General features: G+C 36.1%; 2 protein-coding genes across 4 annotated transcripts; both read right to left on the bottom strand.

The window, feature by feature from the left end:
* Positions 1 to 1,077: 1,077 nt before the first annotated feature.
* LOC122276373 (60S ribosomal protein L4-like) lies at positions 1,078 to 3,695 on the bottom strand. Its single transcript, XM_043086029.1, has 2 exons — positions 2,524 to 3,695; positions 1,078 to 1,420 (listed from the first exon to the last, which is right to left on the bottom strand). Exons 1-2 carry the CDS (start codon positions 3,619 to 3,621, stop codon positions 1,307 to 1,309), a joined length of 1,212 nt encoding a protein of 403 aa, XP_042941963.1. The 5' UTR covers positions 3,622 to 3,695; the 3' UTR covers positions 1,078 to 1,306.
* Positions 3,696 to 12,483: 8,788 nt separating this feature from the next.
* Positions 12,484 to 25,522, bottom strand: LOC122276123. Of its 3 annotated transcripts, XR_006228759.1 has the most exons (11): positions 25,462 to 25,522; positions 24,671 to 25,044; positions 23,463 to 23,621; positions 22,794 to 22,877; positions 21,898 to 21,993; positions 21,554 to 21,646; positions 21,342 to 21,485; positions 19,362 to 19,469; positions 15,236 to 15,282; positions 13,074 to 13,125; positions 12,484 to 12,981 (listed from the first exon to the last, which is right to left on the bottom strand). XR_006228759.1 is itself a non-coding variant. In XM_043085612.1 (10 exons), exons 1-10 carry the CDS (start codon positions 25,499 to 25,501, stop codon positions 12,953 to 12,955), a joined length of 1,179 nt encoding a protein of 392 aa, XP_042941546.1. In that variant the 5' UTR covers positions 25,502 to 25,522; the 3' UTR covers positions 12,484 to 12,952. The 3 variants fall into 3 exon arrangements, 2 of the variants coding, with proteins under 2 accessions (XP_042941546.1, XP_042941547.1); XM_043085612.1 differs by lacking the exon at positions 15,236 to 15,282; XM_043085613.1 differs by lacking the exons at positions 15,236 to 15,282; positions 25,462 to 25,522 and adding an exon at positions 25,225 to 25,383.
* Between the last annotated feature and the right edge of the window lie 1,025 nt (positions 25,523 to 26,547).

The following is a 26,547-nucleotide window of genomic DNA, read 5'->3' as shown; positions in this document are numbered from 1 at the left end:
ATCATATTTAATATTCAGAGTTTGCGTTGATTTGATATCGCTCTCGCAGCCCGTACCGAAACAATGCTTTACCCCTAAATGTCCAGTCAACTACTATGCCTCAACGCATTTTGGAGAGAACCAGCAAGCTCTGGGTTTGAGTGGCATATCACCCCTAACCACAACTCATCCGCTAATTCTTCAACATCAATTAGTTCAGACCTCTATTTAGTTTCACCCAAGCTTCATCCTGGTCATGAATAGATCACCTAGGTTCAGTTCCATAAGGAGTGACAATTGCCCTAAGAAAACTCACATTCATTAGGGCTCCAGTAGGTTCCCTTAACTAAGCCACTGCCTATGAGTCACAAGCTCATTCTTCAATAGACACAGTCAGAGCACCAGGTTGGGCTCCTCCCACTACTTGGGAGCTTATGATTTCATTATGTGAATGACTAAAAAACACTAAATTCGATTCATTGTGTGACCAATTCAAATTCAAATTTAATTGATTGAATTAATTTTATAAACGTACCTTTTCTATTCAAAACTTGTATCTACCATTCCAATAGCATATATGAGAGACTTGACACACTACATTATTCAATGACAACAAAAGACAAATAACACCACTCAGTTCTACCACCTCGAAGATGAACATAAAATTAAGTCAAAATAAATAACATAAACTAAAGATGAAAAGAAAATCAATAAATGACATGACATAATCTTGAAGGTTGAATCCTTAAAACAAAAAAAGAAAAATGTATTTGCAGTCGTGAGTGTGCAAACCCATACAATCACTTTAAAAATAGTGAATAAATACATAACCTAAATAAAAAGAAATTAATTTTTTAATAAGAAGCCCCACATTTTCTCATAACGACTGCATGACAATTACTCAGTCTACAACTCTATATAGCATTATTCTAAAAACAAAAAATTACACTCTACAATATTTTGGCGGCTTGATTGATAAGTAATCAATTAGAATAAAAACTGATCACCCGAGAAACTATACTAGCTAAGAGAAATCCAAATCAAATTAAGTACATCATAAGCCAAAGTGCATAAACATCACACCATTAAGAAAGAAAATTGACAAACTACAATACCTATAATAATTAATTTCGGTTCCAAAATACAAACTCCAAGGCAGAAATCGATATTTTAAAAAGAAAAAGTGAGAGGAAAGGAAAAAAATTTCCAAGTCATATATCTCATTTCCTCCCACCTAATATCATCCATGTCTCAAAACCGTAAAAGTACCACCAAGTAAAACAAATGAAGAGGCCTACAGGATTTTCAAACAAAGAAAAAGGGTAAATTACTGAGAGACTCCTAGCCACTTAGTGAAGTTCTCAAACTCGGTGTAATCACTATCTGATATCATTGTCTTGTACCATGCTTTCCCCGCAGCCTGAATTGCAGAAGCCTCTTCCTGAAAAACCCAAAAGAAACAAGGTGACACAAAAATGTCCATTAATAACTTATTGAAATCACCAATGGCATTACAATTTTATATTCAATAATCATCAGTCACCAACAAGAAAGCTGCTACTACAAAAAATGTGTGATTGACATTATCAGCGACGCCCAGTAGAAAGAAGTATGGTAAATAAACTACAGAATTGAGTCTCAGAAAAATAAAAAAGTGATGATCCTTGTAAAAAGAACCACAGATGAACTAAAACTTCTTCTTCTTCTTCTTCTCTCTCTCTCTCTCTCCCTCCCTCTCTCTCTCTCTCTAAATTTGTTCGGATGGGGAGCCAAGAGCCCTTAGGACTCATCCAATCTAAACTCCCGGGAGATCAGCACAGCAGCCCACCACCATGGCCTTCCACTTAAATCGCAGTTTGATCCAAGGAAAAATTGAACTTGTGACATTGAGCTCATGCACACAGATGACCTAAAACAACTGAGAGGACCCACGAAGAAAAAAAAAAAAAAAAAACCCAAAATGATTGAGGAAACCTAGTTGAGTTTTTCAACAACAGCGCTTGGTTAGGTAATTGTAACATCCCAATCCCACATTGGGAAAAAGAATTAAGTCACATTGAGTGTGCCAGTTATATGCGTAGTCTGGACAGTTCAATCCCACTTGGACTACTTACTTGGTGAAACCATAGGTAATTCTAGGATTTTTTTTTTTTTTTTTAGGATGAAAATCTGGGAAATTTTATGATCCTAGGAAAGCTTCAAATTAACTAGTCCTTTTAGAGTCATGGTAAGACGCGGCCAACTCTTTCCCTAGAGTTGTTGTATATGAACCAGAAGTACCCAGCAAATACTAGAGCATTATATTACATGGACAGACAAAAGTTATACCAAATAAAACTATTATCACTTACCGTCACAAATAAAGATTTCTATATGCCTGTTTTAAGAACGGCCCTAGGTTGCTCATGTCTATTTCATTGTTTGGTCGAAACGTAATGCAATAGTTAGAAGCAAGCAATGCAAAACCCCACCTCATTTACAGAGCATTATGGTATATGAAGCTAAAAAAAGAAAGTGAAGGAAATCAACATGGAAGTGGCAAACCTTAGTGACTTGCTTTCTCTTCTTATCAAGCTTCTCCTTCTTGGCCTTCACGCGTTCTGCCTCGGCCAAAAGAGCCATCCTCCTGGCGGTCTTGGCGTAAGGGTTCAGCTTCAGCAAGGTGTTGAGATTCTTCAGTGGGTTCTTCTTCATTGGCGCCCTCTTAAACTCCCTCTTGATCGGCCTCACCACGGACTGCACCTCGTCCGAGTTGATAATCCTAGACAAGTCAGCGTTCACCATCTTCGACCTCGGCAGCACGTACCCCTTCTTCTTCTCCGAAGGCTTTTCGAATGACCCGTAGATCGAGTCCAGCTTCTCGAATGCCGACTTGGTCCAGATCACAAACCTCCCAAGGTGACCACCGGGAGCCAGCTTCAGCAGGTTCAGCCTCTCCACGTTCACGATATCGACCCCGGGAATGTTCCTGAACGCTTTCACGAGCTTCGCCCCCTCAGTTCCGTAAACAATCAGAGGGCCCTTGCGATTGATGTAACGGCGGTTACGCATCTTACCTTTGCCTGGACGGATCGAGTGGCTGTCCTTAGCCTTTTCGGCATCGGGGTGAGCACCAATATCTTTCAGAACCTTGAGAGCCGCAGAGGTCTTCTCCACGCTCTCGGCTGAGTCGCTGATGACCAGGGGCAACTCGGGAACCGACTCGATCCGGTGTCCACGGGCAAGAACGAGGGAGGGGACGGCGGATGCGGCTATGGCCGAAACAACGGCGTAGCGCTTGAGGTTGACATTAACCTTGCGATGCCAGCGGCGCCAGATCTTTGTGGGGGCGAACATGCGGCCGCCACGGCACATGTTACCAAAAGCACCCTGGCCGGCGCGGTGGGTTCCACCGCCGGGAACACGGGGGATACGGGAAACTGCGCGTCCGGTTCCCCAGGACTCTGCGGAGGTCTGGTGGCCGGCGCGCTTTGATACGGCGTACGGCTGCCGTTTGTTCTTGGATATGTTGGCGTGGACGAAGTTAACGATGTCAGGTCGGATAGAGGCCCTCATAACGTCCGGCAGGTGAACGGTGTCGGTTGATTCGGCGCCATCATGTGATTGAACGGTGACGAGAGGGCGTGCGGCGGCTGCAGCCATTGGTGCTCAGTGTGTGGAAATGGAACCGAATATTGGGGTGAGGCACACTAGGGTTTACGGGTGCCAACTAGGTTTTGAGTGGCAATTTATAGTACGGTGGGTAATTTCGCTTGGTTTGTGTGTTGGGCTGTGGGTTCATTGGATCTTTGTCTCAATCAAACTTGGGCTAATGGATGGGCCCGTAAACGATAATAATAATCACCGAAAATGTGGTCCAATGAGTGCTCCCTTAATTATTATTATTTATGTATTTTAATTTTTTTAATTTAATGATTAAAGAAATAATTACTAATGAAGTTATGTATTTTTTTTTCTTTTTTTAATGATTAAAGATGTTAAAAAATTATTTAAAATAAAATCACAAAAATAAAAACATAAAAAACTTTGAACTAGCTTCATCCTTTTTTCACTTTATGTTTTTAATTATTTAGAAATAAGTCTCTTCGCCAACTTTTCCATCTATCAATACTAAAAAGAAATGCATGACCCAATCACAAACTGTCACCTCTCCTCCGTAATCTTCTTACAAGATTGTCAACTTCTTTTTAGGAAATGAATTTTTATTATTAAAAATATAAAAAATTAAAGAAAAAAAAAATGAGGGACATCCTCCACCAGCGGCTGCGACCCCAACCACCAGCAGTAGCCATAACACACCAACCTTCGCGTTGGCCGGTTTTCGACCACCACAAAGGTGGGCCCCATTGGTAGTTTCTATCAACCATGAAGGTCAATCGATTTTGACAATTTATGATTGGGGCCACATGTTTTTCATTAATGTTGATGGACGAAAAAGTTGATAGACTGAAACTACGAGGTGTTGTTTGTAAAAAGACATAGAGAGCTAATTCAAAGTCGAGTATAGCATAGGGGGTATGTGACGCTCCCAAACGCCACTTGGGATTTGATGAAAATTAAACCCTCGAGAAATGGAATACACTATTACATATCTTTATTCATGATAAATAAGATGCAATGTACTTAATATACTTCTAACAATATGCATTAAATGTAGTAGATAATTTTTTTTCTTTATCAACATACAATATACTAGAATGTTGAATCCCAAAACAACTTCTCATTTCATTCGTACGTAATAATTCATCTTTCATCCAAAATATCAAGTTAAACCATCCATATAATAGAGTCCCAAAACAATAACTCCCTTTAAACCTCAAAAGAGAAGCATATTTAACGCTACATGGTCATAAACCTCATCCCATGCCTCACAAGATTTCTTCCCTCTGGACTAATAATTTCAAAATGACTTCCACAATATGGTCGTTTAGGACAAAGTGATTTCAAGGGTAAGAATCTCTTCAATTATTGGCATCCACTTGGCTCAAGCTTCCCTTCCAAAACCCTTTCAATACCACTAATCAAACACATAATAATCTTCATATAAAAATCTATCAACTTGAAATGAACCTCCATCGTGAACTCGGCTTCACTCAACTCAGGCCATACACCTGACGGCAATTTCACCCTTATCCAATCTTGTTCCATCGGTTCCAGTTACAGCTTCTACCATTCCAGATAGAATTATGGGTATAACTAGTTCGGTTCGGTCATGTTTTTGACATACTTTATAAATGAACTAGCATATACCAATTTTGAGAATTAAAGAACTGATACCAAACTGATTCATCACTGAAACTGAAACTACCAATTTTATTGATTCTGGTTCCATTCAGTCTTGCTTCCCGGCGTAATTTAATGATGAAAACCTCACAAAGTTTGTTTGGAGTAGAGAAACATACTAATATAATATTGAATTTAATTATAGTCTATATAAGTTAGACTGTACACCTTTTATATTAATACATATGATCAAGTGTGTATAAATGTATTTATAAATACATATGATTAAGTATTTATTGGTTTTGAAAAATAAAAGAAGTTGAATAAAAAATATTATAAAGTTGTAATATTGTTAGAATATAATTTTTTAATATAATTTTTATTTTAGAATTTGATAGATTTGAAGTTTGAGAAAATTGTAATGATTAATTTGAAAGTGTTTGTGTTTGAATAATATTTGGGAAGGAATTGAGATAGGATAAGATGAAAAATTTTCCAAACATCCTCTTATGGGATGTTTGGGGAATGAGATCAGATAAAAATTTTGTGTATAATAATAAGATGATTTATGAATAGTAGTAAGATTGGATTTTGAAAAATGAGAAAAAAAGTTGAATAAAAAATATTATAAATTTATAATATTGTTATAATATACTTTTTTAATGGACAATGTTAGGGTGCACACCAAATGTACACCCCAAATATGCACACTAGTGCAAATGAGTTTTTTTGTTTTTCTTTAAGTATTTTTTAAACATCCTTAACCATTAAGAAAAATTAAAAATATATATAAATTCACTAATAGTCACTTTCTTGACTATTAAGAGAAAATTAAAAAAAATTAAAAATACATGAGTGGATACATTTGGTGGGTATATTTAGAAGTAATACTATCATTTTTTAGATATTATTTTTGTTTTAAAATTTGAAAAAGTTAAATTATTTTTTATTTAAAAATTTGATAAAATTGTAATGATTAGTTTAAAAAAATTATAATAATTAATTTAAAAGTATTTATATTTAAATAATATTTAAAAAAATGAGATGGAATGAAATAAGACATTTTTTCGAACATCCCTCGGTGTTAAGCATTCATTGAAATGGCGGACGCTGTAATTGAAATCGGGATTGCCTGGAGGACCACAGGCTGCACTGGCAGCGGTCAAATGGGCTCAAAATTATGTTGACGAGGACCTGAAAGACTGGACTGGTGATAGTGATTAAGCAAAATTCCTCTCATGGAGGCTCAATTTTATCTCTCTAGTATTATCCATATAGGTTCTTGCTTGTTAGTGCTGATCTAGCAATTTTGTTCTTGCTCCTCATAACCATCAATCGGCTCTTTACATCTTTTGGTGTATACCTAGAAGAATGAGAGGGGTGGTCCGAGTTTGGGAGGAAAGGAGGGGTGTCATCACATTTTAGAAGTGTGGACTTTGGCTCCTTTATATTTGATGTGGTGTATTTTGAGAGAGCAAAATTTATAGACCTTTAAAATTTATGTTGTAATTGGCCTCGTTTGATTGGTCTCTATTTTGTTGTCTTGCTCCATTGAACAATCAATGTTAGATAAATGTGAAGCCGATAATAGTATATTCATTCCCGAATACTTTTGGAATTCTTTGCTTTTAAATCCTAAGCTAACTTTGTGCTGAATTTTGTTGGGAAAACCCAGCGTCTTTTGTTGTCTTTCTCTTTTATTAAGGCTGTGTTTGTGTCGGCTAAACGTATTCATCTCTTGACCTGTTTAAGGAGAATAAGAAAAATCAACGGAAAAGCACTAGTTAAAAACCATGTGTCTTCCACCCTATTGTAGACACGGAGACAAGAATTGGTTTATGTTGACTGAAGACTTTATTTATCCAGATGTCAAATTTTACCAACGAGCTAGATCTTGTGGGTGAGACTTTGATCAAATTCATTCATCCTTCTCTGTTTTAACAAGTGTTTGATCCTCTGTTCTTTTGTCCAAAGTCCTTTCTTTTCCTCTTCTACAAGAAGTTAAAAGAACATTAAACCAGAATCAATTGAAAAAGAACCACAAAAAGATGTTAAGCTTCTTGTGCAATTATCCAAGTGTGCCACAAAATCTGCATTATTCTGAAATCTATTTCCACATGCACATGGGATTTTGAACTTCCTATGAACATGTTTTGAATGTAGTGATAGGTCTTTCTCTTTCACGAATTTTTGCTTGCAGTTCAAGCATGGAAGCATCATTTTGGAAAGTTATGGGATATTTGAAAAAAGACAAAACAAAAGGAGAGGTTCTTTGGTAGGAACCCAGCTAGGGGAAGGAAGGAGAACCTCTCTTTTCTTTCTTTTTTTGAATATCCCATAACTTTCCAAATGATGGTTCCATGCTTGAATTGCGAGCAAAAATTCAAGAAAGAGAAAGACCTGTCACTATATTCAAAACATGTTCATAGGAAGTTCAAAATCCCATGTGCATGTGGGAATCGATTTTAGAATAATGCAGATTTTGTGGCACACTTGGATAATTGCACAAGAAGCTTAAGATCTTTTTGTGGTTCTTTTTCTATTGATTCTTGTTTAATGTTCTTTTAACTTCTTGTAGAAGAAGAAAAGAGAGGACTGTGGATAAAAGAACAGAGGATCAAACACTTGTTAAAACAGAGAAGGATGAAAGAATTTGATCAAAGTCTCACCCACAAGATCTGGTTCGTTGATAAAATTTGACATCTGAATAAGTCTTCAGTCAACGCAAACTAATTCTTGTCTCCACTTCTATAGTAGGGTGGAAGACACATGATTTTCTCATTGACCCACTAATTCTTTTTCGTTGACTTCTCTTGTTCTCCTTCTTAAACAGGTCAAGAGATGAATATGTTTTCCTAGAAAATACGTTCAGCTGACACAAATATAGCCTTAATAAAAGAGAAAGACAACAGGAGACGCTAGGTTTCCCCAACAAACTTCAGTGTTAGTTCAGGAATTGAAAGCAAATAATTTCAAAAGTATTTGTGAATGAATATACTATTATTGGCTTCATATTTATCTAATGTTTCTCTAAGCTTAGAATAATCGATTTTATTAAAACAAATTAATAAAATCTAAAATCATAGGGAGCCCAAAATAAAAAATTTCAATATATAGTCAGTTCCGTCATACTTTAAAGAATTTAAAGAACACTTACTAACAGCCTCCCTTAGAATACAGAGAAAACCCACGAAAATTATTAAACCAAAAGAAAAAGTATAAACTTGGAACCAAAATCAAAGCTTAAGAGTCGGACTCGAATTTGCTTCAGCGAAGTGGAGGTGTTGTTTTCTTTCTTGGCTGTTTTAGAGGGTTATCAAACGATTGAAACAAATTCCCAGAACATTAAACTATATTAAAACTGAGTAACCAAGCTGAAAAGAAAATTTATAGGCAAAAATATATATAGAAGGCTAATGAAAGCAAACCTGGAGCACAACCCTATCAATCGAAGAATGATCTAGTTAAGAGAAGTGATCTGTACAGCCGAGGCTCACGAGAAAATCACTTAATGTGTAATCGAAATCACCAAATTCTGATTGCATGTACTTTGTTAAACGCATGAAGAGAAAAAAAAAAAAAAAAAAACTGCAACGGTGGAAGAAAAGGCTGACGAATAAACGAGAAATTCACCGGCCAAAAGATTGAAAAGAGAGAGAGGGAATGACTAGCTATGGCAGAATGAGATCCCTGTGATATTTAAGAGCGGGAGGAAGGAAACGAGAAAGAGGGACACTTCGAATGAAATCCCTGTGATACTTAAGACAACTCACCTGGAAGATTTACATCGGCATTATATAAATGTTCAAAACGGTCAGAGTACCATGAGATTTGCTGTGTTTCATGTATTTCACTCGAGATTTGCTAAATTCCAACTTTTACTATGAGATTTATTATTGTTGTAAAATGACCTATATTATGTGAATAAAAAATAATAATAATAAAAAATAATAATAAAATAATAAATAGTGGTGAAATACTTTACCACCCAATCAATCCCTAATCACTCTGGTCTGAACATTCTGTTGGGCATTATATATATTTTGAACAGATCTTGATTTGTGTTTTTTTTTTTTTTTTAAACAGTTCTAAAAAAAATGAAGATTTCCATCTTCAACACATAAATATTATTACTATTCTCTTGCCACATGACACGATTTGCTTGTTTTGCAATTTATAATAATACATGCACAGCCATTTTTATAACTTTTTATACAACTATATATGTTTTAAAATAAAAGTATTTACGTAAACTAATATTACTTTTATAAGTTACTTTATAAAAATTCCCTTATTTAAAAGTAAAATATAATTCTATAAAAAGCTATGCAAAGGATTGAAAATATTAAGAAAATAACTTAAGAGCTTGAAAATGTTAGGTAGAATAGATTGTGACGGTTGAAAGGACCATCCAAGTAATTAAGAAATATCAACGCATTATTACATATAGATTTTAATGAACGGCTTCAATAGACTAGAAAATGTTATTCTACCATTAGGGACCATTTTACAAAGAGTAATGCTACATACAGTCATTTTTACGCATTCCCTGCGCACTCCACTGATATGATTGGCTGAATTAATTTTTTTTTAATACACAACCAATCATATCACTGGAGTGCACAAAGGAATCCGCGAAAATGACTGCACATAGAATTTTCCTTTTATAACAAAACACAACAACCTTGCCAAATGACTATCAAGCAATTTACATGTTCCATCAATACTTCTCAAATTCAACCAATATGACAAACATTACATCAAAATTCAATCAATAATGAAGTGATACATTGAAACTTTCTCATAATCACTGCAATGCTTAATTTTCTTAATGTCTTCTATTTTCAAAACTTAAATCTCTCTTATTGCATCTGCCATGAATGATATATATTGTTAAATAACATCATAACATGTAAAGTATAAAATGTTCGGCTGTGAGTATGAACCTGAGTAATGACATTGTGTTGTGTTCCTATTATACAACCTTCTTGTAAGTTAGTTGCATTAGGAATCAAGTATTCATCCATTCCACCTTCTTTTGTTGTTTCACATGGTTGTGTTTGAAGAAATAAATGCACAAATGCATACTTTATATGAATTGCTTTCAAATTTCATCGTTGAATATAAATTTCTTCATAAATGAATAAGTAACTATTACAAATAAGTAATCAAATATAACTTATACAAGATGGAATAATCGGGTTCACGGTGGCAGTGATGTCAACTTGTTCATGACAACATTAGCTTTCTCAAGCTAGCAGTTGCATCTTCTTCACGTTGGTGGTAGCAGCATCACGAACTAGAGAGCTACTGTAGAAAAGAAATAAAATAATCACAATAGCGGCAGAAAGACATACCTACGGTTGAGATTTGAATGGTGGCATTAGAAAATCGCAACGGTGGCATTCAAAGATTCACGGCGCAACTCGAGTTTTCCATTTCTTTTACATTGAAAGAGAGAAAAATGGAAGAAAGATAGAAGTGAGAATCCCGATTTATGTACGCTACAAGAAAAACGGGTTTTTATGATCAATTTATTGCAACGAAAAGACTATTGTTAATAGTCTTTTCGTTGTAATAAACTGGTCGCAAAAGTCCGTTTTTCTTATAGTGACGATGGAGTAAGTGAATTGTCTTTTAAAATTATTTTATGTTTTATAAAAATAAAAAAAATATTGGCATACTAAGGTACGACAAGTCAAAGGTGCACCCTTGGACTAACACATTTGGTGTTATTCCGTAGCAAAATTATCATCATATTCCCACACCCTCTTTCTATTAAGAATAATGTAGATATAGTATTTTGAGAAATGATATTTACAATCGTAGTTGTGCAATCGGCGTGCAGTCGCTTTGAAAAAAATGAATTAATATGGAACCCACATAAAAAAAAAAAAAAACTAACTTTTTAATCGTGGACCTCACTCTTTTTCAAAGCGATTATGCAGCGTTTGTAATTCCACGACTGTATGTAGCATTGCTCTAGTATTTTTTGAAAGATTGCACAAGCCTTAACACAAAATTAAATGCGCCTTAACAAAAATTTTATGAGAACTCACCTTTACATAATTTTTTTATGCCCTTCATTGATGTGATTGGTTACCTATTAAAAAAATTTGATTCAACCAATCACATTAATGTAGTGTGCAAAAAATATGCAAAAATGACTATATGTAATATTAATTTTATATATGTAGGTTGCAACCATTACACATTTTCCTCTCCTTCCACACAACCTCTCCCCACTTCAGCAATTTTCCCAACTCTATATCAGCTTTTATACTACGTTTGACGGTCCTTAATTTGCGTTTAGCTGCTTGATTAACGTGCCATTACTGGCCTAGCTAGCTAACTACTGCCAAATTAGATCAAGTTTGCAAGAAATAGCAGCTACCTAATATTTTCTTACCCTCTGTTTGGATAATAAGAGTACTTTAAATAATTTATAAATAGTAATGAAAAACTTTGTGAATAATAACAAAGTAGTTTGAAAATATCTGAAATTAATTATATTTTCAAACATGCCCTTAAAACCACCGCGTTGAAGAAGTAATTTTATCTTAATCTCACTAGTATTATCCATATAGGTTCTTGCTTGTTAATGCTGAACTAGCAATTTTGATAATATTTAAATTTAATGTCTGGGTGTAGAGAAGATGACAAGTGAGATTTGTGCAGCTTATGTTTTATTTACTGGACATAGAAGAAAATAGATGGATTTACTGAAGCAGTTCAATTTCTAGTGGAAATTGACCATTAAAAGACAGCATTTTCCTTGCTTCCCTAAAACAGACCATTTTCAACATAGAAACCAGAGTCTAAAATATTGTCAATACTAATTTTTTTTTTTATTGGCACCGGGTGTCCAAGAACAATGTCCCAATTAATCCCAAGAGTACACAGGCCCTCAGCAAAAAGTTGTCCGCAAGTGCACATTGGATAATTCAAAGAGAAAATCTCCCATTCTAATGGCCACTAGAGATTGTTTGCACTCAATGGGATTTAAACCTTAGACTTGAAGGGGGCTGGGAGCATACTTCCAAGCCCAAGTCCTTTACCACTTGAGCCAACTCCTAGAGGTTTTGTAGACACTAGAATCAACTCTGGAGACAATGATGATTTAGATACTATATTTCTTTTCATGCTATACAATTTAGGTTGGGAACCATAACAAGGATCCACATCCTGAGTGTATTGCATGTCTTGCCATTCTATGAATTTGCCTCCTTAATGGTCTTGCATATTGAAAAAAGGGACATGAAACGAACAATAAACAAGAGATTTTAACGACAATTTGAAATGACAATTATTACTGCAGTTAATAATACAAATAAAGCTGACATTATCTATGTAACAGATTTCATGTTGTCTGAATAAATTTGTCTATATTGAAGTTCAATCATATCCCGTTGATGTGAATAAATTATAACCAAAGCGTACTTAACCTCGTTCCTGCCAAGGGCTCAACTTTTCTCTTGCTATGGCATTAACGAATGCTGTCAATTTAGTCACGCTGCGGAGATCATGCCGATGCTTCTTGATATGAAGCCCAAACAAACATGAACTGTAAACCACCAATTCACGTAGCTCATTGTGGCAGTGACTTCTAAATCCAGAAATCCTACACTCTTAAGGGTCAAAAAGCCAGGTCACCGACATGAAGCAAAACAGAGTCCAAAGGCTTAAGGCAAACCTATCATCGTATTGGTAATATCTATCGAACAAAAGCATCCAGCAGCCTACATTTGAACTACATCTCCAACTCCTGGACTTGACCATCTATAGCAGTGGATAAGTTACACGATAGTCAATAAATAAATTCAAGAAAAACTAAAGCCACAAAAGTTGTACAAATTCTGAGAGGATCTTACCAGCAAGTCCAACTGCCAAGTTTGCTTGAGCATCAGCGTCAGTGTTTAGGTCCTTGGAGAGGTAAAATGGAAATTTCAGGATGTTGATTGAAAAAGATGCAATAACATGACAGCGCCAGTAACAGGAATCTTACCACAAGGAATAAAGTAAATGTTTTGAACAAAAATCAAAGTCAAAAGCATGAAAAGAACAAAGAGAATGCCTAAAGGGACTTGATGAAGAAGGCGAAAATTGACTGAATGCTATGGATTTACTAGAAAACTTGGTCCCATATAAAGCCGCACAAGAATAAGAAAATTAAGAGATTGTTTGGGAAGTGAGATGACCTCATCTCATCTCATAAGTTCTCATAATTTCTTCCCAAATATCACTCAAACACAAACACTTTTCAATTTTAAATTTTCAACTTTTTCATCTAATTATTACCTAATCATTACAACTATTCCAAACTTTCAAACAAAACACAAAAAATAATACAACTTTTTAAATTTCAAAATAAAAATAATATCAAAAAATTATATTCTGACAATATTTTTTACTTTAAAATATTTTTATTCAACTTCCTCTCTCGTTTCCCAAGACCCAATAAAACATCTTAAGTCAAACCATTTCACTACTAGTCATTTTTTTTTATAAGTAATAAAACTTTATTTAAATGAATAAAACAAGACAGGGCCCATGTACATAGGAAGTATGCAAGATGAGACACCTAATTACATTCTAGAAAGCTGAAAAGAAAACAAAAACTCATGAACACTCTCTCCCTTTAATACAATAGCAGAAAACCAGTGAAAAAGAGAAGACACAAAAAAATTCCAGATATCCCCCACTGCTCTTTCCCTGTCGTTAAAACATCTATCGTTCCTTTTTGTCCATAAACACCACAATAAGCACAATGGAAGCATCCTCCAAGCTGCATCCAGTTGAGAGCTGTTGTGATTTCTGTTCCAGCAGGCTAAAACCTCCACCACCCTCTTAGGCTTAACCCAACTCAGCTCAGCTCTACCAAGAATACTAACCCATAACTCCCTAGCCACCTCACAATTAAGAAATAGATGATCAATCGATTCACCATCCTTTTTACCCATGAAGCACCATTCCATAATAATGATACCATGCTTTCTTAGATTATCAATCGTCAAAATCTTCCCTAATGCAGCAGTCCAAGTAAAGAAGGCAACTTTGGACGGCACACAAACCTTCCAAATGCTCTTCCTCGAAAGGAAAAAAAAAAAAAAAAAAAATCATGCTGGGCAAACAACACCTTATAAAATGACTTTAACAGAAAATTTATTGCTCCCCAAGTGTTTCCACAGAAAGCAATCTCTCCCATTTGCACCTATCTTTACAAAATACAATAAACCTGCAATCTCATCAAGTTCCCAATCCTGTGCATTTCTAGTGAAAATAACATTCCAATGTACAGCCCCATCAACACAACACAGCACCTCTGAAACAACAACCTGCTGATTACCAACCAAACTGAAAACAACTGGAAAAATAGCATTTGGAGGTCTCTCACAACACCACTAATCAAACCAGAAACGGATTCTATCACCAACTCCACTTCAAACTTGATATGTTTCTCAAAAATGTTCCATCACTTTCTAATATATTTCCAAAGGCAAACGCCATAAGACCCCCTACCCTCCTTAGAACACCATCTCCCCCACTCACACCCATATTTCCGGTCAATCACCCCTCTCCATAAAGCATCCCCTTCCTTATGATACCTCCACAACCACTTCCCCAATAATGCCTTATTAAAAAGATTCAAATCTCTCACCCCCAAACCACCATTCACTATCGGACAAATCACCATATTCCAATTTACAAGATGAAATTTATTCTCCTCCCCCAAACCACCCCATAAAAAAGCTCTAAACAATTTTTCAATCCGATTCGCCACTCCCAGTAATGGAAATAAAGAAAAATAATATGTGGAAAGATTGGAAATGGTGCTTTTGATAAAAGTTAACCTCCCCCCTTTTGATAAGCAAAGCCACTTCCATCCTGACAATTTTTTCTCAACCTTCTCAATTACCCCATCCCAAATCCTCCTTGCTTTAAAAGACACCCCCAAAGGAAGCCCAAAATATTTCAGCGGAAGAGAAGCAACTTTACAACCCAACAAGTCTGCAAGAGAGTTGACATTCCTCACCTCACCCACCGGAACCAATTCCAACTTTCCCAAGTTCACCTTGAGGCCTGAAACAGCTTCAAAACACAATAGAACAGCTCTTAAAGCTTGAATATGACACGCATCAGCATCACAGAAAATAAGAGTGTCATCCGCAAAAAGTAAGTGAGATATAGAAATAACACCATTACTATTATGACAAGCCACCAAGAACCCCCCCCCCCCCCCCCCCCCCAAAAAAACAAACAGCAGCCTCCACCATTCTACTCAAAGCCTCCATAATAATAACAAAAACAAAAAGGGAATAACGGATCCTCTTGTCCCAAACTCCGCAAAAACTTTAAAAAACCACAAGAGATACCATTTACGAAAACAGAAAACCGGGTAGTTGTAACACAATATTTAATCCATCCACACCACCTATCCCCAAAACCACACCTTCTAAGCATATAGAAAAGAAAATCCCAGCATACATGATCATATGCATTTTCCATGTCCAGCTTGCAAAGAACCCGCAGTATACCATCATTCAAACGGTTGTCCAAACACTCATTAGCAATCAAAACAGAATCCAAAATTTGCCTACCCCGAACGAAAGCATTTTGAGGCTTAGAAATGATTTTATCCATCACCATACTCATACGGTTTGCTAACACCTTTGAAATAATTTTATAAATCCCTCCTACTAGACTAATAGGACGAAAATCTTTCAACTCATAAGCACCCACAATCTTCACCAGTTTACAGCATTAGAGTCCAGTTGGTCAAAGCTCAAGCCATCAAGCTTGGGTCGCCACTCAGCATTTTCAACAAGAAGCTCTTCATAAAACTTCACAATATGATCTTGAATCTCTTCGGGTGGTTGTCATACATTAGAGCCTGAATGGAGGACTTCATTGGCATTATTATGCCTATGTGGATTAGCCATCTTATGAAAAAATTTGGTACATTTATCCCCCTCCTTCAGCCACAACACCCTAGATTTTTGCCCCCAAGAAATTTCTTCCATCAATAAAACCTTCTCAATTTCAGCCACAGCCTCATTTTTCCTTAGAAGGAATCCTCGTTATTAGCCCCTTCCTCCAACGCATGCAACTCATCCCAAAGAAGATTTTTCTGCACTTCCGTAAGTCTAAAGACTTCATCATTCCACTTCTTCAAATCATATTTAAGAGCTTTTAATTTTCCAGAAACAATAAAGCTAGAAGGACCAGAAAAAGAATAAGAGGACCACCAACTCCTAACCTTGTCCACAAATCCATCAACTTAAAGCCACATATTCTCAAATTTGAAATAGCGTTTACCCCCATGAATGCCCCCACAATCAAGCGAAATAGGAAAATGGTCAAAACCAACACAAGCCAGCCTCTTCTGACATAGGTTCGGGTAATGAGACACCCATGAAGACTAAACTAAAAATCTATCCAATCTTGACCCCCATCTACTATTAGACCAAGTATAAGCCCCCTACTAAAGGGAGATCCACAAGATTCAACTCAAAAATCAGTTCCAAAAAATCCTGCATAGAAACTGTTGACGATGTAGCCCCTCTCTCACTAAGAAACCAAAAAATATTAAAATCACCACACCAACACCAAGGTAAATCACATAAAGAATACAAACCCACCAATTCCTCCCACAAAAACATCTATCACAATCTAAGTTAGGCCCATAAACTCCCGTGCAAGCCCACCTCACCCATCCTCAATATTTTTGAAAGAAACCGCCACTAAGTAATCCCCAATGCACTCCTCTACCAACTCTACCACTCTCTTATCCCACATCATCAAAACACATCCAAAAGCACCCAAAGAAGCTAAATAACATCACCCCACAAACTACGAATAATATGTCTATCTATAAAACACAGCTTTGTCTCTTGAAGACAAACAATGTCAACTTTCCAACTTCGAAGAAGACATCTAATATGAAGACGTTTGTTAACATCATTGACCCCCCTTACATTCCAAGAGAGGATTTTAGGCTTCATTAGAAGACAAAGACCCCATCCCTTTCAACCTACTCCTCCCCACGCTTCCCTCCTTGAAATCATAATTAATGGAACTTTTTAACCGCTTCAGCTCCGTCCCTTTTCACTGCTGACTTTACAACAGTGGATCTACCAGCTTCAGTAGCAATAAGAAGAGCCTTAAACTCTCTTCATACCCTACACATGATATTCACAAAAACTCCTCTAATTCTTCCACTTTTTTAAACACCTAATCCGAAGATAGAATTTTGATTCGGATGAATAGAACATAAATGAACAGTGCCAATGTCATCTTTATCACCCCCAGCCTCTCTAACCACCAACTGTAAGGACCCATCCCGCTGCACAGACTCAGAAAAACTGGCCAACTGTTGGATTTCCTTCAAAACCACTACAGAATCATCAAAATCTCCCACGACACCCCCTACCATTTCCAAATTCTGAATTCCTGCATGACCCCCAACCATTTCCAAAGGCTTCTCAGAGCACAAAGAACCAATAATCTTTGAAGGGACAACAGGATTCAAAGAGATTAACAAATCTACTTGATTGAGAGAACCCCCATTATGATTTTCAACCAACTCCCCTTCTTCCATATCTTCCGTTTGTGAAAACTCATCATTTCCTTCCTCACGAACTTCTAAAACACCCTCCTCCACCACCGATGATAGAACCTTGTTCGGAGAATCCCCAGAAGGATCGCCTAAGCCCGGTGACAAAGTCTGTGCCACAACCGCATTCATCGGAACAATAGGTGGAGCCATCGAGCTTGAAGAAGCCAAACCCAATGCACCCAAAATACCGGAATTAGCCTAAACCCTCCAAACTCGTTTCGGGCTTTTCGCCAAATTTGGCCCATCCGCCATAGTCTTCCCCTTATTCTCCCGGTCCCCCAAAAAACCAGCTCATTCTCCAACCCATTAAGACCGAACCTCAAATCCTCATCTAAGTTGCACTCAGAAACCAACGGGCCTAGCCCCACCTTAACCCAACTCAATGACAAGTCCACATTCAATTTCATTTCCATCAAAGCCTCATACATAGCCTTCAACGGTAAGTCCTTCCCATCTCTTGATAAACCAACTACGGAATTCGAACCATCACCTTTAAGAAGATGAATAAACTTCTGCAGCTACTCTCCCAGCATCAAAATCATCTCACCAGACTTACCTCTAACCACCTTATTCCCCTCCATACACGGCAGCGACTTCTTCACAACCTCAACAAATGTACCCTTACGACTCCCTACAACAATTGGATTAGATGCAACCTCACGGGACCCCTGTTTTTTGCATGTTGAACAGGGGAAAAAGGGACAACTTCTCTCAACAAATCTCCAAACCTCTTCCACCCCTCTCCCTTCACACCTTCTGGAACAACAATGAAACCCCTTCTTTTATCATGACCAAACTCCGATACAGACAAAACCCTACCATGTCTATTTACACCTCTTTGAACAACCAAAACTTGATTCCCAATCCTACGAGTTTTAAAAAACTCACTAGACCCAACAACCTCTAAACCATCTCCCACAGCACAAGCTAACCAAACCACAGCATCAGCATCAATGGAAATTAACTTAGTGACCTTCCGACTATACTCAGTAATCCTCCACCAACTAGCATTCTCTTTTCTCAAATCAAAAAATTTCTGCTCAATACGTAGCTTCCAATACAATCCCATCACACAAAACAAACCACAATAGAAAACTAACAGAACAACTAAGAATAAAGAGAGAAAACAAGAATAAAGAGGTCAATGAAATAGGATCAAGGATCATCTTTGGCAAGAAGCACTAGAGATGGAAGATAGAAAGTCATGCCATGGAATGTCATACGGTTTGCTACCACCTTTGAAATTCATTACTATTCACAAACTATTTCACTACTATTCATAGAATTCACATCTCATCTCATTATCCAAACATGCCCTTAAGTCTTTGTTTAGTTATAACATCCATTTTGTTATGTTATAAGTGAACAACCAATAGAAGGCAATCATGTCTTTATCAGTGACTCAAATCTCTCATATAAGCGGGTGCTAAGGTTCAAAGCTATGTATAGCATACCATCAAGATCCTGTCTACAATGTGTTGTATAGGGCCCATAAGAATTTCCATATAGCATTCAAAACAAGAACGCAATCAACTGTACATACCCTTAAGACATGATTTATTTCGAAGGAAAGAAATTTGCTCATCAGTATCTTTGCCTCTTCATACAAGTCAGACATGTTCTGGTTTTTTACTTTCCACAAACCTTGAACCTGTACCATGAAAAGAAATGTCGTTATTCATAGAAAATTAAGGAAAAAGAAAGGACAAGCATAAGAAATGTCCACCAATATAATAACCAAAACACTATGGACTATCGCTCAGGCAAGTGGGTAAGAACATATACTTTGACTGTGATATCCCATATGATAAGAATAAAAGTAGGCGGTATACGGGATCCCAATATTCTAATGGTATATTCCATATGTTCCAATGAAGCTCCAATTGTATCATTGACTAGTTCTTTTGGAGTATAGGCCAAATGGGTTGGGCCATTACATTGGACCCACTATATGACATGAATACACATGTGCAAAGTACATGACAATAAACGAAACATTTAAGCCCCATTTGGGAACACAAATTACCCCATTTCATCTCATCTCAAAATTTCTCACAATTTCATTCCCAAATATCACTCAAACATAAACAATTTTCAATTTCAAATTTTCAACATTTTTATCTAAACATTACAGCATCATTACAACTTTCCCAAACTTCTAAACAAAACACAAAATAATCTAGTTCTTTCAAATTCTAAAATAAAAATAATAATAAATTATATTGTAACAATAGTTTAACTTTATTCAGCTTTTTCTTTCTCCTTCCCAAATCCTAATAAAATATCTTAACTTAAACTATTTTACTACTATTCACAAACCATCTCACTACTATATAGAGATTTTTTTTCATAGTTAATAAGAAAATTTTATTACCATGAATGGGCAAAGCCCAAGTACACAGGACTTATACAAAGGAAATACCTACTTCACTACTATTCATAGATTTCTCATCTCATCTCATTCTTCAAACAACGCCTTTCTACCCGAACAGCCAAAAATGGACAAACCTGTCAAACTTTCCAAACCACAAGGTGGCAAAGTAAACTAAGTTCATACCACAAAAGGCAAAGACAGAATTCACTCTTAAATGTATGATTGGCCATTTGAGGTTAGGAGTTAAGGTGGTGTAATACTAAAGCCAGATGTTTGTAAATTTACAACCCCAAATGGAATAATATTAGATCCAACAACAGCCTTTTAAATTGAAATAAGACAAAACATCAATTTTAATTTTACAACAAATCGGCTAGGCAATGCAAATTAGAGTCTAAAAAGCAGCTATTGAAAATAATTTATTTTACTGAATAAATAACGCTTGTAATCAAACTCATCTTTCTAATAAAAACTGATTTGCATCAGGACGTTCGACTTCTTAACAACTAGTCCGAGCAGTGACAACCAGAATTGAATTTGCATCAGGACACTGAACACCACTGTGGTAGATTGGCGTTGCATGTGTAAGGAAAGTGAGAAGCATATCAATTGCCTACTTCTTAATAGTGAAGTATCAAGAGATCCATGGAATTGGCTCTTTACATCTTTTGGTGTATGCCTAGAAAAATGAGAGAGGTGGTCCGAGTATGGGAGGAAAGGAGGGGTGTCATCACATTTTAGAAGTGTGGACGTTAGCTCCTTTATATTTGATGTGGTGTATTTTGAGAGAGCAAAATGTATAGAACTTTGAAGATAAAGAAACTTTGATGATATGGCAGACAGAAGGCTTCTAACTCCCTTTACACATGGATAGTAGCTCCTAATTGGATTTTTTCCCTACTTTTTCTTTTTTTTTTTTAGCTGCAGTTCTTTTTCTCCTGAATAGGGGGTTCTCTTAAAGATTTCCCGTGTACTAGGACTGCACCCATCCGCATTTTTCTAATGAAACTAAATTAGTTATAGAAAACAATAGATGAAGATAAATGTTAAAAGGTGGAAAAAAAATGTATCACCAATGAACTACAAACGGCGATGACAACTAGAGAAAATAAACATGTATCCTTGATACCCAATCCACATCAAACAAACCTGCATACAGATGAGCTTGGAGTCTCCCTTTACACGGATGCTTGTAAAACCCCTTTTAAGAGCATATCTTAACCCCAAAATCAAAGCTCGATATTCAGCAACATTGTTTGTTGCTATACCCAAGCCTTCCTGTAATCTACAGACCTATGCTGAAAGCAAGGTTAGCTAAAACAAATAAAGAATCCACAAAACCAAAGCAGTGGAATTCATACCAAACTTCCATCATCAGCTCGCAGCACAGCTCCTGCACCAGCTAGTCCAGGATTCCCTTTTGACGCACCATCAAACTCAAGAATACAGGATCTCTGTGCATTAATACAGGATTGCAGGAATCAAGTTTAGGTTTTCTACTACAGATGCAAACATTTCCAGACTCTCAAAAAGGAATTACAAATTTCCCTTCTATCCACAATCTTGGATAGATACTTTGGTAGAGTCCTCCAGTAAGATGGCCCATATAATTTCAATGTGGTGTATTAACGACAAAGAAAATAATAGCCCCTATTATTTTCCTTTTCTTGGGTATCCATTTGACATCAATATGTCATCCACTTACACAAGCAGGGGATGAAGCTTCAATAACAGCAGAAGGATATAGCTTTGCAACCTTTGTCATGGGATCAGTTGGAATGAAAGCAGAATCTATTGCTTCCTGCCAAGCATTGAAAATAAAGAAGAAACATGTCATAAATCATCCAAGGTACAGAAACGAACAACTTTCAACTGAATAAAGTTTGAGGGTCTATAGGCAACCAGCAGTATCACAGCAGAGTTTGCACCCCAAACCACAAGCCTAACTAAAGAATGGGGAAAAAAAAGGCAAATAGACTTTTAGCATTTCAAAAAAGGTACTCCATGATTTGACTCCACCTAAAGCTTAAAATTCAAATTATACTCAATTCTCCCTTGGCCTAAACTCCTAATCATGAGGGGGGGGGGGGGGGGGGGGGGGCAACAACATGATGGCAGCGGTGGCATTGGAGGGGCAGGGTGTATGCCTCAGCAGAGAAGTGCATAATCTACTTACCAATAAAAAGAAAAAAAGAAGTTACAATTTTCTAGAAGTTCATGGAAAATGACCTACAACTGAGTCAATAGGAAAAAGAGCATCATAAAAGGAAAGGATAAAAACTATATACAAGGTGAACGGAATCCTAAAATGATCCCAAAGATGGCCAAAGAGGATAAAAAATGATTCTAAATCCTTGGAGCATCAGCGCCCACCTCTTAGTTAAATCAGCCCCCTCTTAGCATATTTAGAGACCTGTCTAACCTCCAGCACTAAATAACACAAATTATCCCTATTCTCTGGAGTCAAATGCTCACACTTCCATAACCTAGACAAACAGACCTTACCCTAGTCAAGGTCAGAAAAATATTTGCAGACAAATGTCCTGTAAGTGGTTCTTTATGATCTTATAGCAAAGACGTTCAAGTTTAGGAACTAGTTACCACAATTTCTGCTCCAAGCACTCCCCTTGATCTTTTTTTAGAAGAATCCTTGCTAGATGTTTCACCTCTGGAAGAAGCTGGATCCTGAAATATAAAGATAAATTATTCATCCAAGTTAACTAAACCCACCAATCTCAAAACTTCTACCATGCGATGGTACAAAATAAGTACACAACTATTCTTTGAATAACTATTCACCCTAGGGAGCCAATGTGATACAAAAGTACTAGGTGATTCTTGGCAAAATACAAAATTATTTCGATATACATAATCATGCAATATGAGCTCGTAACCAACATGAACAAAAAAGATTAAATTTTTTTTTTTTTGGGGGGGTGTCCAAATAAGTACTTGGGATTATATCGTATCAATCTTCAAACTCTTTTCTTAGCAGAAAAATAAGTAACATGGAGTAAGGTTAAATATCTAACAATGCCTAATTTGCCATCTCAAATTAAAAGAAGAATAGATAATCAGATCACCAGAGAGCTGGCATATTATATGTTTGTACAAATTTCTAAGAGATCCAAAGCAAGTAATAAAAAAAGTTCAATAGACAGAGAGAGAACCCCAAATAAGTTCACATAAAATTGGCACAGCAGGCTTTCACATTATAAACAATGAAAAACTATTCTTCAAATCATAAAATTTACAAAGAATTCATCTTACTTGAAACGGGCAAGGCATAAGTGTGCCGAAAAGGTCTTCTTTCAAGTCTGCAGCTTTAATGGTGTACACAGCATTCTTAAGCCCATGAGCAATGAGATATTCCTCACTGTCCTTGGGCAAAGAGTATCCTTTGTACACACTAGCAGGAGGATTACATATCTGCCAGTTGAAGGACAATCATCTGTTTAGCAATCACTGGTCTAATATCTACAAACAAAATGATATATTCTGGATTTCTCAATCTTTAAATACTTTGCAATAGTGATTGATGAAAAGCCACAAGAAAAGACCATCATCTTCTCCACCACATGTTATGCCGTTTTATTTGCAAGCAGGCAGAGAATGACCAATTTAACCAATAACCAAGCCATTGTAGACAAACACAAGCAAACTGAATGGAAGCAACAAACACTAAAGAAGAATCATCAAAATACACTTGCTTCTTACTCAAACTACACTTAACAGAATAATACAAGTGATTTACTTTTCCAAATGCATTACATCTTGGGTAGAAAGATAACAATAGCATTAATGAAAAATTATTTTTATCAGGTATCACTAAGTGAAAGACTTCAAAGAGACAGAACTGAAACGTGGTGAGACATATATAGACGGATCAAAGCATTTAAATGGATAACGCAATATGCTCTTCACGTTCAGGCTTAAGGGTCCAATCCTTGTTATTAATAATTCTTTTTGTTTCTCAATACATAACTAAATCCAACAAAAAAGAAGCAAACTCTTACTGATTCTTCCGTGTATACCTAACGCTATAAAGTAAATGGGAGAACACATGTGTAGTGTGTGTACGTGCGTGAGCGCCTGCTGGAATGTGAATAGCAAACAAAGAAGATCCATATTAATCATGGATTTGTGTCTCGTTATGCCCAAATAACAAATATAACCGCAGAAAGCAACTAAACTACATGCGGCAACAACGGGCTCAACATCATTTCAACATTATATACAGTTTACAAGGTCATTAAGCATATTAATTGATAATGTTCCAATATATGTGATTATTAATTTTAATTCCATCTTATAACTTTGAAATATAGCACTGAAAGAGTCTCAAAAACATCACACAGATTCACGAAAATGCCTATTTGAAAATGCAATGACATTAAAAAGCACACAACTTGTAGAATCCAATCAAAGAGGTAAAAGCCAATAAATCACAGTAAATTATGGGGTGACAGAGGAATTACTGAAGATCCAACTTGAGCCTGACAATCAGTCAAACTCTTATAAACACCAACAATATCCCCTTTCCGCACAACAAAGAATGCATCCTTTTCTTGTTCCATCACCGGTTCAGAATCCAACTTCCGTGAACGAGATGCACTTTTGCCGCTCCGTGGAGATGAATAGCACCGAACACGAATCTTCGTCAGCACAAGCTCTAAATTGATTGCCTTGATACCACTGTATTTAAAGTCCCTTTTCCACGAGACAGTAACACATCCATACAAAGCACTCCCTGCCACCAAATGGCCGGTCCTTCTAACTATTGCTGCAGCATACGAAGACACTTGCGACAAGCAGTTCATCCCAGAGTAACTTCCCCAGATTGTCCAAATTTCTGAAAGTCAATTAATCGCAATCACAACGTTCTCCACTAAATAAAGTTTAAAAGAAACCCAACCAAACGCTATAATCAAAATATATAGTAATCCCAAGCAATGTGAAGAAAAGGAAGAAAAACCCCTAATGGGCAAAAAGTTAATTGCTGGGAGATGATCAAAATAAGACACTAACGTACTAGTTAATCACTTCGGCGATGAAGCTAGGTGAAGACGGCGGAGAGGGGTTTATTGGAAATTGCTAGTTTACCGAAATCCTCTACCGAAAGTTTTTTTTTTATTTTTTTATTTTACTTAATAATTAAGTAAATATTTTTAAATGAATATGTATTTTCTTTTATTTTTAAAAAAATTTCTAAATAGTTTAAAAAAATATGATTAAAAAAAAAAAAAAAGATGAAGAAGAAGAGTTTAACTGATGACGCTGTCGATGTAGCTGTGTCCCTGGTTTGTCATGGGCTTTTAGGACTGAAACATTTTGGTGGGTTATTTTTAGACGAGTTTTAAGCCTTTAATGGCTGTTTGGATTCACAACTTTCCAAGGTTATAATTTTTGAAATTTTTATATAAAATATAATAAATAATTTAATTTTTTTAAATATCAAAATAATAATATTCTATTCAATTTTTATAAAAAAAATTATCTTATATCATCTCACCATTCAAACAATTCCTAAAAGAAAAAGAGTTGGGTTAGTTGCAGCGACTTGGAAGCATGCTTAAAAAATATTTCTTTGGTCCCTTAAATCATCAAAAAGTAATAGTATGCAACTTACATTGACGCCTTACCATTAAAATTAGCCAACAGTTTTAGTTATAAAAAGATCCTATAAAAAAAAGTATAAATTAAAATAATTTAATGTGATATATTAGATTTTGTTAAATTATAAAATTATTTATATTATAAATTAAATTTAATATATTATGTCAGTTTATATATTTATTTTTATAAAATTTTTTTGTAACTATAACAATTCTATTAAAATTATGCCTACCTTTTATAGATGTGCTATTGTGATTTCTATGAGATCATCCTGTTCTTTGTTGTACGGAAAGGGGATATTGTTGGGAGCACTACTAGGTACAGTCCCCATTGGGGGCCTACGTGCGGACAAATGGAGCTTTTGGTCATTTACTCTTTCTTCTCTCACCCATCACTACCTCCACATCTTCTTCCTCTTTTTCAACTATTAAAGATGACCAAAAGAAGACTACTTCCATAGTCCAAGTCCAACCTGATGCCAAGCCTTCCATTTTCCCTACCTACCAGCTCTTGTAGTTCTAATTTCAGGTTATGTTCATTTGCTCATATTTGTTAATTTTTACAAAAAATGCACTGAATATCCAAAAGTGTTAAAAACTGTTGAAAACAGAAAGTGAAAATGAGAGGAAACAAATGAAGAACAGAGTTTGACAGAGATTTGAGGAAGTTTGATTCTCATTGATCCTTTTGTCAATACAAAGGTCATATATATATACATTACAAAAAAGTAGAAAAGTAA

Source organism: Carya illinoinensis, chromosome 9 (assembly GCF_018687715.1).
Source record: "Carya illinoinensis cultivar Pawnee chromosome 9, C.illinoinensisPawnee_v1, whole genome shotgun sequence".
NCBI lineage: Eukaryota > Viridiplantae > Streptophyta > Magnoliopsida > Fagales > Juglandaceae > Carya > Carya illinoinensis.
Note: the sequence above shows the minus strand (reverse complement) of the source record. Positions and strands in the feature narration are given on the sequence as shown.